The sequence below is a fragment of the Sinocyclocheilus rhinocerous genome, unplaced genomic scaffold (genome assembly GCF_001515625.1).
Source record: "Sinocyclocheilus rhinocerous isolate Xijiao unplaced genomic scaffold, SAMN03320098_v1.1 scaffold419, whole genome shotgun sequence".
Lineage (NCBI taxonomy): Eukaryota > Metazoa > Chordata > Actinopteri > Cypriniformes > Cyprinidae > Sinocyclocheilus > Sinocyclocheilus rhinocerous.
In genome coordinates this window covers 374,729-387,133 of record NW_015653519.1, presented here as the reverse complement: position 1 = coordinate 387,133, position 12,405 = coordinate 374,729, and the positions used below count along the sequence as shown (strand labels likewise).

General features: G+C 39.5%; 1 protein-coding gene across 2 annotated transcripts; it reads left to right on the top strand.

The window, feature by feature from the left end:
• The first annotated feature begins 810 nt into the window (after window positions 1–810).
• atp2a1l (ATPase sarcoplasmic/endoplasmic reticulum Ca2+ transporting 1, like) lies at window positions 811–11,838 on the top strand. Of its 2 annotated transcripts, XM_016522938.1 has the most exons (24): window positions 811–1,113; window positions 1,882–1,899; window positions 2,030–2,112; window positions 3,550–3,654; window positions 3,776–3,914; window positions 4,268–4,348; window positions 4,589–4,674; window positions 4,982–5,279; window positions 5,482–5,648; window positions 6,151–6,239; window positions 6,343–6,445; window positions 6,539–6,670; window positions 6,767–6,883; window positions 7,107–7,325; window positions 7,868–7,979; window positions 8,075–8,298; window positions 8,399–8,619; window positions 8,714–8,916; window positions 9,008–9,093; window positions 9,204–9,337; window positions 10,099–10,216; window positions 10,303–10,420; window positions 10,750–10,793; window positions 11,524–11,838. In XM_016522938.1, the coding sequence occupies exons 1-23, from the start codon at window positions 996–998 to the stop codon at window positions 10,752–10,754; spliced, it is 2,976 nt and encodes a 991-aa protein (XP_016378424.1). In that variant the 5' UTR covers window positions 811–995; the 3' UTR covers window positions 10,755–10,793; window positions 11,524–11,838. The 2 variants fall into 2 exon arrangements, with proteins under 2 accessions (XP_016378424.1, XP_016378423.1); XM_016522937.1 differs by lacking the exon at window positions 10,750–10,793.
• The last annotated feature ends 567 nt before the right edge of the window (window positions 11,839–12,405 follow it).

Genomic DNA, 12,405 nt, shown 5'->3' with positions numbered 1-12,405 from the left:
AGTCTGTGAAAGTGATTTTGTGCCTCTTTGGGATGGTATCCCTATTTTATGACATGGCAATTTCGTAAGAATTTGTATAATGTGATTCAAAAAGTAAGAATTAAGGCCCACCCTTAAACCTAACTGTCAGTGGCGCATAAACAGATGGCAAGAAAACAAATGACACCATATATGAATTCATATAAATTATATGAATTCACCAAATGTAGTTACGAGTTGTCACAAGAGTGTGTTCGACATGAAATACTGTAAATATGTTTTCAGTAATTAGCCATGGATACTTGGCTAAAATACCTAGTGATGCACTACATCATTAGTTTTCTAATCAGATCTTAATGCTAAGACAGATCTGAAAAGGATCATAGGAAATGATTGTGTTCTTGTTCATGACAAACCAATGTGTGGATGTCAGTGTGACATTTAAGCCTCCCATGTAACCACACTCCTCTAATGCTTGGTCCAAATTAACCTTCCAGCACTCCTCTAACTGCCCCCTCCCATCCGAGGCCACTTGGCCCATCACTCACTCTAGCTCTCTCACCTTCTGCACTCTCCTTATTCCACTGACCATGCATGTTCCAAAAACAGATCAACTTTTCATTTCAGTGCTACCCCCTATGTATGCTACTGCCTCATGCTCCTTGCCCACCAAATAACCCCCCACATTCTCAAGTCTGAGATGCCGAATACGTTCAACCCCTAGACTATAACTCGGCCCTGCAGAGCCATACGCAACTGATTGGAATTTTGGGGTGTGGCGACGGGCAACTTTGACCAATAGGGCAGCCGGCAGCAGTATAAAACACTGCACATGTGTGAATTTATTCGCTCTTTCTGTCAGTCCATCACTCCTGTGAGGAGGGGGTCCAAGTAACGGGGGGCAGATTTTGAAGTACAGAGAGCAACAAGAGCAATAGGGATAATCAATTAAAGGCACGGATAGACCTGTTTAACTAAGCTTTTGCCACTCCTGAAGATCCTTCACCCCTGACAGGATGGAGGGCGCCCATAGCAAGGCTCCGGCCGAATGTCTGGCCTACTTCACAGTTAGTGAAACCACAGGTCTTTCCCCGGATCAGGTCAAGAAGAACCTGGCTAAGTACGGCTACAATGGTGAGATTCATGAGATGTTTTGAAGACGCATGCAGGGTTTAATAGAAAGACAACCAAACACTCTGACTGGTGGACATGTCTCATTTTAGGAAGGCACAGAGATAGCATTACAATAGTGCTTTTGGGTTAAACTTTTAAATTGTGAAAACAGTAAATGCAATTTCATAGATGGTTTAGGGTTTTCAGAATTTTCAGTGGCATTTCAAGGGACATCAACAGGTTGTGGTGCAGAAGCTGGGATTGAAAATAGACTTTGGCGGAGGGGGAGAAGGGAAGAAAGACAGGTGATGGCACAGCAGCCTTGCTTGGTTATTTGAGAGGTCTTATTAGATTAGCAGTATTTCAGGCAGACGGGGGAGGGAGATTCTTAGGTTCTGGATGAAGTTGGCCTGGGTGATTAGATATGTCACTGGCATTACCAAGTAATGATGTACAAAACAGGCCCTGTTGTACAGAGAGAACATGGCAAAGTAAAAAAAAAAAAAAAATCTGATGTAATGATCCCAAGTGTGTGAGACTGAACATGTTCTTTTTAACTAATACTTTCTGTAAGTCATCTGCAAAGTTCTTAAAATGCCTCAACTTCCTTTTTCATATGTGTCATATAAAAATCAGCTGGAAATGTTATGGCTTAATAGCGCCTCTGAGGTACAGTGAAAGATTGGCCAGGGTAATGCTGTTGTGCTGTCTTGAATTCTGGTCAGTTGTTAATTTTCTTTCTTTCTTTCTTTTTTTCTCTCTTTTCTCCGTCTATACTTTGTTTCTCAGAGCTGCCAGCTGAGGAGGGTAAGTACACACATATTGCTAAAAAAGTGACATCATGAGAAATAAATCAAGTCCATATTTACCAGCCACTATGACAGCAATAGAATCTTAAAATCTAGTAAGGATTGAACTAAATTCCCATTCCTTTTAGGAAAATCCATCTGGGAGCTGGTCATTGAGCAGTTTGAAGATCTGTTGGTCAGAATTTTGCTGCTTGCTGCCTGCATCTCTTTCGTAAGTTACTGACAAGTGGACAGTTCCGAAAAACTGCAAATATACCAGCAAACACAGAGAAAAATCAATACTCATGTTTGAGGTGTTCATCTAAATGTTGATATTTACTAAATATAAATATTAATATATTTTTTTTATTGAGCATAATGTGAACATTATAAAATGATTGGATGTAAATCATATATAGAATCATATATTTTTTAGAACAAACGAGTTCTCTAAACCGAGACCTTGTGTATGTACAAAACATATTAAACACTTTGCTTCATGTGATTTATTCAGATCTGTCAGCATATAGATACAGCATGTCGCACAATTTTAAACACACCCTTTAAACTTTAGTGGTGTGTCATGTGTACAGCTGTTGTGACAGTATAGGTTGCCATTCTGCACTTCATGCTGTAACATACACCATGACCATCTATGGTGTTACGCAACAAGGTACACAAGCAAATTTGCCATTTATTTTAGCGTTATGGTTATGTGCAAAAGTCAACATAGAACTGAGAGCAGTACAGCATCAGCATTATGATATGTTGGCAGTATTACCTACTGCAATGTAGAATCAAATAGTATCCTATAGAGATGCTTGATCTTAATTTATTGTGCCAGGAAGCCATACAAATGGTGTTATTTATCTCAAAGCGTTCTAAGCAGGAAAGACTCCGTAAGGTGGATTTTTAGGGGGTTCAGCGAGTATTGGGAGGTAAGAGGTGAACATGGGGGGTATTAATGTCTGCCCCCCTCCACACTGTGCCTCAACCAGCTGTTCCAATAACCTTAGAAGGAAAATATTAAGGGGCTCAGAAGACGAGTGTGAGGGAGAAGGGGTTATTTTAAGAAGGACTCAAGTTGAAGACAGAAACTCGATACTTTTGAAAGGTCAGGAGAGATGCATGAGAGAAAGCACAGCGAGAGTTGCTATAACAGCAGGTCTGTTGTGCAACAATATTGTGAAATAATGTTTTGGCTGGTTTTTATGCATGCATGCATTGCACAAGAGAAGAAATTAAGCAACCAGACCAATAGCATCATGAATTTCAGAAGTAATATTCAGGGTGGGGTGGGCCCAGTAAGCCTCTACGCCTTCCACTGATCAATAAATTAAAAAAGTTGATTCGAAAGTACTTGGAAAAATATCTTTAACTTCTCTAAAAGCTTTATATTAATGGTGTAATTGCCTATAAATTTTTACTACATTTTGTAAGATTTAACTTCAGATTACTTTGTGTTTCCTCTCATCCTCTCATAAAACACTATTGAGTGTGATAACATTATTTAGCAAAACTGTATACTGAAGTACAAAACTCTGTACTGAAGTACATTCTGAAATTATTTTAAGGACCTTTTTTAATATCTTCCATGGATGATATATGTCTTATCAGGTCACTATGTACCTTATGCTGGTTTCTAATGTCTCTCTTTCTGTGTTTTTAGGTCCTGGCCTGGTTTGAGGAGGGTGAAGAGACCGTCACTGCCTTTGTTGAGCCTTTTGTCATTTTGCTCATTCTCATTGCCAATGCCGTCGTCGGTGTGTGGCAGGTAATGCACCAAATACACAGATATATGTAGACTTTACTGATTTCATAAAGTAAATTAAGTGAAGGCATAACTCACTTGCATCTGTTATGTAAACCAAGCAAATGTCTGTCTGTCATTCAAGGAGCGTAATGCTGAGAGCGCCATTGAGGCTCTGAAAGAGTATGAGCCTGAGATGGGTAAGGTCTACCGTTCTGACAGAAAGAGCGTCCAGATGATCAAGGCCAGAGAGATTGTCCCCGGTGACATTGTGGAGGTGTCTGGTACGTCTTTTCACATGCTCTTTTTTCACAGTCTCTTCATTTTGGAATAGCTTATAGAAATACTTATTATTTTTTTAATAAACGCTGTATTCAGTGCACAGTTTGCAGATTTTCTGTATGTCTAGAAGTCCCATGGTGACCTAGTTTTTTGTCGCTATGTGCAGTATACAACAGAGCACGTTGCATAGAATACTATACCCACCACATACACTATAATCTTTGGTCCATAGCTAAATACATTTTTTCAAGTTTCCTATAGGTCTGATTTTTGTTCAGGTTCTTTTTGTTGTTGCACTGGTCACGAATCACGAATGTTTTGCTACACTGCTAACTCATTCTTTCCTCTTCCCTAGTTGGTGATAAAGTTCCTGCTGACATCAGGATTACTGCTATTCGTTCCACCACCCTTCGTGTTGACCAGTCCATCCTGACTGGTTAGTGCTTTTAACAGTGTTCACCTCTACTCTCTACTCTAACAATGATCATTAAAACGGGCCCATTGGTATAAAATTTGTTAGAACATTAAAAGTAAACAAATGCTGCAAACATGACAAGTGGTTTCTTTTTAATTAAAATTAATTTGTAAAGCAGCAGCACTCTCCTCTCCAGTGTATATTTATTGTGTATTATATTTTATTGTAATTGTATATAAATATGGTTAACTCTTTGTACAGGTGAGTCCGTCAGTGTGATCAAGCACACCGAGCCTGTCCCCGACCCTAGAGCTGTCAATCAGGACAAAAAGAACATGCTTTTCTCTGTGAGTTTTCATCCACACACTCATCCAGCTACCCATCAATTGGTTTCTACTCATACTCATACCTCAATACACACAAGTTTCTGGAAAAAAGTTCCTATCAGATAATGATAGCTCTAACCTTAACCCAAATCCTAACATGGTAACTGTGATTTTGCCCAGTACAATGGGTTTTTGGTACTGGAACAACAAACGTAATCATAAACCTAACCATTAACCCCAACTCCAGCCTGATCATAAAGTCTTCATGGTAGAAAGAAGTATTGTTCCAAGAACAAGAAGTATTTTAAGTTTCCTTTCCCACCTATAGGGCACAAACATTGCTGCTGGCAAGGCTATTGGAGTTGCTGTCGCTACTGGTGTATCCACTGAGATTGGTAAGATCCGTGACCAGATGGCCGCCACAGAGCAGGAGAGGACCCCTCTGCAGCAGAAACTGGATGAGTTCAGTGAGCAGCTCTCTAAGGTTATCTCTCTGATCTGCATCGCTGTCTGGATGATCAACATCGGCCACTTCAATGACCCCGTCCATGGTGGATCCTGGATCCGTGGCGCTGTCTACTACTTCAAGATCGCTGTTGCTCTGGCTGTAGCTGCTATCCCTGAGGGTGAGCATGATCACATGTGCAACACATCTCCCAAAGTTAATTATGTAATTCCCACTACACACAACATTATGTCCAGAACAGGGCTGAAAGTATGACCTTTAGTCTATACTTTACATAAAGCATAGTTACCGTATCTAAACCTTTTGAGATTATCAATATTATTAAAAGATATTAATCCAACCATAAACTGTACTCTCGTCAGGTCTGCCTGCTGTCATCACTACCTGTCTGGCTCTTGGTACCAGACGTATGGCCAAGAAAAATGCCATTGTCCGTTCACTGCCCTCTGTGGAGACCCTGGGCTGTACTTCTGTCATCTGCTCCGACAAGACTGGCACCCTGACAACCAATCAGATGTGTGTGACCAAAGTAGGTGTTCAGCTATCTTTATGTACACAGATCAACTAAGAAATAATGAAGCTATTGCTAGTACTGATATACTGTAATCCTAAAGGTGAAGTGTGTAATTATTTCACAGAGGAAATACTCTTCTCCCAGTTTAATCTGCTGAAACAACTGTAAGCCTTCGTTAGGCTGACTTTCAGAGTTCACTTTCAAAACATTGCTAAGATAATATCATTTAAGCTTTTTCCAGGCTCAAATGGCAACTTGGATCAACCAAGTTTGAGAGTTTGGGGAAGGACCATTTATTTATTTATTTTCAGAAAAATGGCAGATTGGAAGGGGAAATAGGTGTGTTTGGAAAAAAGCACGTTTTTTTTGTAATTTCTTTGGGTGCTGCAAGTGGTACTGAAATCACACACTTTACCTTTGAACATGGGTACTGTATAAGTCTTGTGCATGTATACATTTATATTAATATTGGGATATTTTTACTTGCACACTAAAATGAAATTGTGTATTATTACAGATGTTCGTCATTGATAGAGTTGATGGTGATCACGTTGAACTTGACAGCTTTGATATCTCTGGCTCCAAATATACACCCGAGGGTGAGGTGTAAGTACACAATAAAAGACTTCCCCTAAAATGCTCCTTTTTATTATCAGGCTATCAGCATGTCAAAGTCACAATTGTAATCTGAGTGGCATATTTCTCTTAGCACAAAGTTGGGTGCTCGTGTTGACTGCGGTCAGTATGACGGTTTAGTTGAGTTGGCCACCATCTGCGCCCTCTGCAATGATTCCTCCCTTGACTACAATGAGGTGAGAGATACATACTCTTTCACACTTCATTCTTTTGTTCTCTTTTCTATATTTGTCTGAAGACAAAAACTGTCATCTACCTCTGTGTTACAGTCCAAGAAGATCTATGAGAAGGTCGGTGAGGCCACTGAAACTGCTTTGAGCTGCTTGGTTGAGAAGATGAATGTTTTTAAGTCCAATGTCAACAACCTGTCCAAGATTGAGAGAGCAAATGCCTGCTGTACTGTAAGTAGAGATGTAAACCTTCTTAAAACATCAGTCATGTAGCTTGGCACTGATAGCTCTGTAACTCAAATTTGTTTCCATTTTTATCCTGTGTAGGTTGTGAAGCAGCTGATGAAGAAGAACTTCACTCTGGAGTTCTCCCGTGACAGGAAATCCATGTCTGTGTACTGTACCCCTTCCAAGGGTGATGCAGGCTGCAAAATGTTTGTGAAGGTATGTGTCCCACTCAGAAAAGTACCATGGTTTCTTAGAAGTTCCTTGCAAATAACATGGTATATGAAATTATATGTTATCTAGTGCATCATTGTACCATGGTACTGTCACAATATTATTTGTAAGGATTTAAGAAGTAAATGATCACAAAAATGTTAATATTGATGGGGATCTTCAACAAAATAATAGATGCATTTCATGACTCCTCATTTTGTAAATATAGGGCGCTCCAGAGGGTGTGATTGACAGGTGTTCCTATGTACGCGTTGGTTCTACTCGGGTACCCCTGACTGGCATTGTAAAGGATAAGATCATGTCCGTCATCAAGGAGTGGGGTACTGGCCGTGACACTCTCCGTTGCCTGGCACTTGCCACCCGAGACAGTCCCCTGAAGGTTGAAGAAATGAACCTTGAGGACTCTACTAAATTTGCTGACTATGAGGTGAATATGAAAAACATAACACCTTACTGAATTTCATCTATCCATTCTCCCATGTCTGGCTGGTAAAGCTTATTGCCCAGCAAGTCTTACTAGTTAAACTAGCTTGTAAGGCTGCCAGCCCGTGCTAGAGACCAGCATCGGACACTTTGGATGTGGCTGCTCAGCTTTTCCTCTTCTTGAATATATTTGGCCAGGATCTCATGTTAAAAAAATTGTAGCCTACTTTTCACAGGCTATTTAAGACAATGTTAAGACTAGATGGCAAATGCTAGACTAAATGCTGCACTCCAACCTACAGTGGTTTGCCTGCACTATTCCCTGGTTTCTAGAGTAAAGAAAATGCTGTACTCACTCAAAGCATAGACTGTATCCAAACAATCACAATTATAATATCGATATGGATAATATAATAGCAAAATATGGAGATATTCGACAGCGACGATATCCTCCTGCTATGGTGGTACAGCATGGATAATGGATAAGGTTTAATAAATGCTAAGCTACATAAAATCTTTGTCTTATTACTTTCCTGTCTTGTTCAGACTGACTTGACCTTCGTTGGCTGTGTCGGTATGTTGGATCCCCCCCGTAAAGAGGTTACTGGCTCCATTGAACTGTGCAGGGCTGCTGGCATTCGTGTTATCATGATCACTGGTATGCTTTTTATCCATCCTTTCATCAGTCATCTCCCTCAACCTTTTAATCTTTTATTGTTGCAAGACCTGACACCTGTCCACAAAAACCCTCAGGTGACAACAAGGGCACTGCTGTGGCCATCTGCCGTCGTATTGGTATCTTTACTGAGGATGAGGATGTAACTGGCAAGGCTTACACTGGCCGAGAGTTTGATGACCTGCCCCGTTCTGAACAGAGCGAAGCTGTCTGTAAGGCATGCTGCTTTGCCCGTGTTGAGCCCTCCCACAAGTCTAAGATTGTTGAGTTTCTGCAGGGCTACGATGAGATTACTGCTATGGTGAGACATACGTACACTTTACAAGCCAGCTTCCACAACACCATATCACATGAAACCCTGCCTTTAAGATGATATAGTAATGCTGTTATCTTTCCTTCAGACTGGTGATGGTGTCAACGATGCCCCTGCCTTGAAGAAGGCAGAAATTGGCATTGCCATGGGCTCTGGCACTGCCGTTGCCAAGTCAGCCTCTGAGATGGTCCTGGCCGATGACAACTTCTCTTCTATTGTGGCTGCCGTTGAGGAAGGCAGAGCCATTTACAACAACATGAAGCAGTTTATCCGTTACCTGATTTCTTCCAATGTTGGGGAGGTCGTCTGGTGAGAATCCATGGCCTTGTTTAATGTATGTTTAATGTACTCATGTACAGTATGCTCGCGCTTGACATTCTTCTTGTCTCTTCTTTTCTCATAGTATTTTCCTGACTGCTGCTCTCGGTCTGCCTGAGGCTCTGATCCCAGTCCAACTGCTGTGGGTGAACTTGGTGACTGATGGTCTGCCCGCCACTGCCCTGGGCTTCAACCCCCCTGATCTTGATATCATGGGCAAGCCTCCCCGCTCTGCCAAAGAGCCCCTGATTTCTGGCTGGCTGTTCTTCAGATACATGGCCATTGGTGGTTGGTATCCTTGTTACTTCTGTGGGATGTCAGCTTACTCAAGTTCTCTATGTGAGTTTTGGTGTTGGTCTAATAAATTGACTGTCCTCAGGTTATGTGGGTGCTGCTACTGTGGCTGCCGCTGTCCACTGGTTCATATATGATGTGGAGGGTCCTCAGGTCACCTACTACCAGCTGGTGAGCAATATCTCCATCATATTATTATTTAGTATTGTATTTATCACACATGGAAAGAAAGTTCCTTTGAAACATCAGTTCACGCCTGCTAAATTCTCTTCCTGCTGTAGTCTCACTTCATGCAGTGCCACGAGGAGAATGAGGACTTCACTGGCGTTGAGTGTGAGGTGTTTGAGGCTGCTCCACCCATGACCATGGCCCTGTCTGTCCTGGTCACAATTGAGATGTGCAACGCTCTCAACAGGTTACATCTTAACTGCAGTTTTATTACATCAAACATGATTTTGTCTTGAAGTTGCAGCTCTTGTAACCCAACAGCTAAATTCCAAAATCTAGTGAGCCTCCTTGCTAATCTAACGTCTAAGGCAGTATGTTAACCAAAATTGTCCCTATAGTAACTGTAACTGATTTGTAACGTTCCTCACTGACAGCCACTTTCTTAACAGTAACCTATATGTATCACTAAAATAGTAACTTGTGAAGTGTTATGTACAGTGTAATCACAATTTCCCTTGACTCTGTCTAGCATCATGAATCATTTTTTTTTTACATTTCTGTGGAAGATACAATGCATCACAGCCTTAGAATTTGGCGAAAAAATTTGTATCTTAAAACAGTGCCCTAAACAACACCCATTTTTGAGGCCACCACAACACAGCACCTACAAAATAGCAATTTAAGTTTTTAGCATTTATCTATGTTATACATTTGGCACTAAGTGTTTTTATCGTGCGTATTTCCTGGATAAATTAAAACACAGAATAAAAAAAAACAAAAAAAAAAACATCAGTTCCCAAGAAAAAAAAAATCAGTTCCTAAAATTTTAAAATACTTCAAAATCAAAATACGATTCCAAGTGATCAGAGGGGGCATGTTATTGACAGGTGTAATTGAGGCCAGTGATGCCATACAATACTGTCAGGTTAAGCAACTGAGCTAATTTTACCCTGAGACTGATGGTGGCAATAAGGGGTTTTCTCTGTGTTTCTATGTATTTCTCAATAGCTTGTCTGAGAATCAGTCCCTGTTGCGCATGCCTCCATGGAGCAATGGCTGGCTAGTGGCTGCCATGACCCTCTCCATGTCCCTCCACTTCATGATCATCTATGTGGACCCCCTGCCCGTACGTCTCTCATCTTTATTTCATCCTGTTCTTTATATTTGACTATATCTCTTACACTGGCCACAACTTTCCTTTTCCTATCACAGATGGTTTTCAAACTAACTCACTTGAACGTGGAACAGTGGATGGTGGTACTGAAGCTTTCTTTCCCTGTTATCCTCATTGATGAGGTGCTGAAGTTTGTTGCCCGCAACTACCTGGAGCGTAAGTTCTCAAACATATGTAAATATGGATGTATTCACATCATTATAAAATAACATGCATTTAAATAAACACATTTTACATGTCAAACTACATTCATACTTATACTCTATTAAAAACTTGCTGACTTGTTTCTATGAATGAAACTTAATAGAATGTCTTCCCTAAACTTACATTTTTCTATTTATTATATATTAATTGCATTTAATATTTTCTTCATATAACTTGTTTGCACTAAAAAGTTATTTTTAATTCCACACTCTTCCTTCTTTTCTCTTATCTCTCACACTCATTTCATTTATTTCACACTAACCTACTATATCCATTTCTAGCCTAAACAGTCCTCACCTCCCAGTTTTCAAGTAACAGAAGCAAGGTATCCAGTAATAGCTGTGCTGTACCTGTCTTTATGAATGTCTACATGTCTCTATCCTTTTGCATGTTTACTGTTTTGGTTGGTGTTGCTTTGAGAGAACATGTGGTCTTAAACTTGTCTGTGATTCAGCTATGCGTGCATGGAACTCCAGTGAAATGTATGCTGAACTTTCCACTTGTCTTCCCTTGTATTGTCAGCCCAATAGAAAAACTGGCTTATTTCTACTAATGGAGACATTTTATTTTCTATGATATAAACTAACTTCTTGCTAAAGTGCATGGTAAATATTTATTGTGGATAGACAATGTGCAACCCTGAGCATAACCCTGAAATCTGATTAACTGAGAGGAAAGTTGTTCCAGAACAATTAAGGATGATCCAGGAATGTCCTGTTTGGGTAAATCATGTTCCAAGAACATGTTCTGCTTCTGTAAATCAAGTTAAATGCAAATATATTATTTTCTTGGAAGTTTTAAGATACAGTGTTGTGAATTAATACATTTGTATTGTAATTTAAGGAAATGTGGATGTGAAGCCACTAAATATTGCTAAATATCACAATATTGTATAGTGACGTGTGTATTAAGATACGTATCGTGTTGTGAGGTAGTAGACGATAGCCAGCCCTGCTGATACCCAAAACAGGGTTTAAAAAAATCATGTTTAGTGCTGTTTAGCATTTGCTCAGTGTTCTTATGTTTATTAAAGCTCATCTTTTTGTGATTCCCAGCTAAAGCATAAAATGTAGAGACAACATGGGAGTGAAAAAAAAACAGGAGATAAAGAAGAAGAGAACAGCTAGAATGAATGAGGAAGAATGGGAGAAGAGAGTATTTACATCCGCTGACACAGAAGCTCTCATGAGCCCATCTGCAGAATGGAGAGCGCAACATCTTTGGAAAATATATAAAACACAGAAAAACTAAAAAATACTAAGTTTAGTGACAGAGATGAATATATAGGTCAGCCCTTCCAAATTAGTGTTTGAATGCTGAATTGTTTTATTCTTAAATGAAGTGTATTAAACATTTTTGTTAAAATTGTATACCATTTTAGTCTCCATTTTATTTCTCTTCATTCTATATCTACATATACATACCTGCACAGTTTTGTGTTTTTAATTCCATTCCTTAATTACCTCCTAGAGGCATTTCCCCCATTAAGTCATTAACATAACAATTACTTGTCAATCAATAAAAGTAATTTAATTGGATTTAATATTTGATATGAATTCTCTTCATGGAAGAGGCAGTTGTTCACAAACAAATGGATTTACATGCCTTTGCTTCATTGGTGAAGTGAAGGTGTAGCATTTAAAAAAAAACAAATCACTTTACACATTAACCTGTTAACTTGAATCCTACTTTTGGACCCAAGAAATGGCATAATAAAATTAAAATGAATGTAGTTCATGAAACCGTTGCATATGGAAGTAAAATAATGCCATATGTCTTTGAAACAAAAAAGCATGTTGAATAGCACTAACTGAAAAAAATAATGCATTGCATTAACAGTGCTTGCATTTTAATGCCTTGTATTTCCAGGGCTTGCATTTTTAGGTCCTGAAATTTAACATAGTTGTTCATTTAAGCTGTGAATATTTCAATTCAAA

Excerpts from the sequence above, each read along its gene's own strand:
- atp2a1l (XM_016522937.1), top strand. The coding sequence starts at position 996 with ATGGAGGGCGCCCATAGCAAGGCTCCGGCCGAATGTCTGGCCTACTTC. Across the intron at positions 3,915-4,267 it reads TGACATTGTGGAGGTGTCTG|TTGGTGATAAAGTTCCTGCT; the intron begins GTACGTCTTTTC and ends CCTCTTCCCTAG. Across the intron at positions 6,884-7,106 it reads GCTGCAAAATGTTTGTGAAG|GGCGCTCCAGAGGGTGTGAT; the intron begins GTATGTGTCCCA and ends TTGTAAATATAG.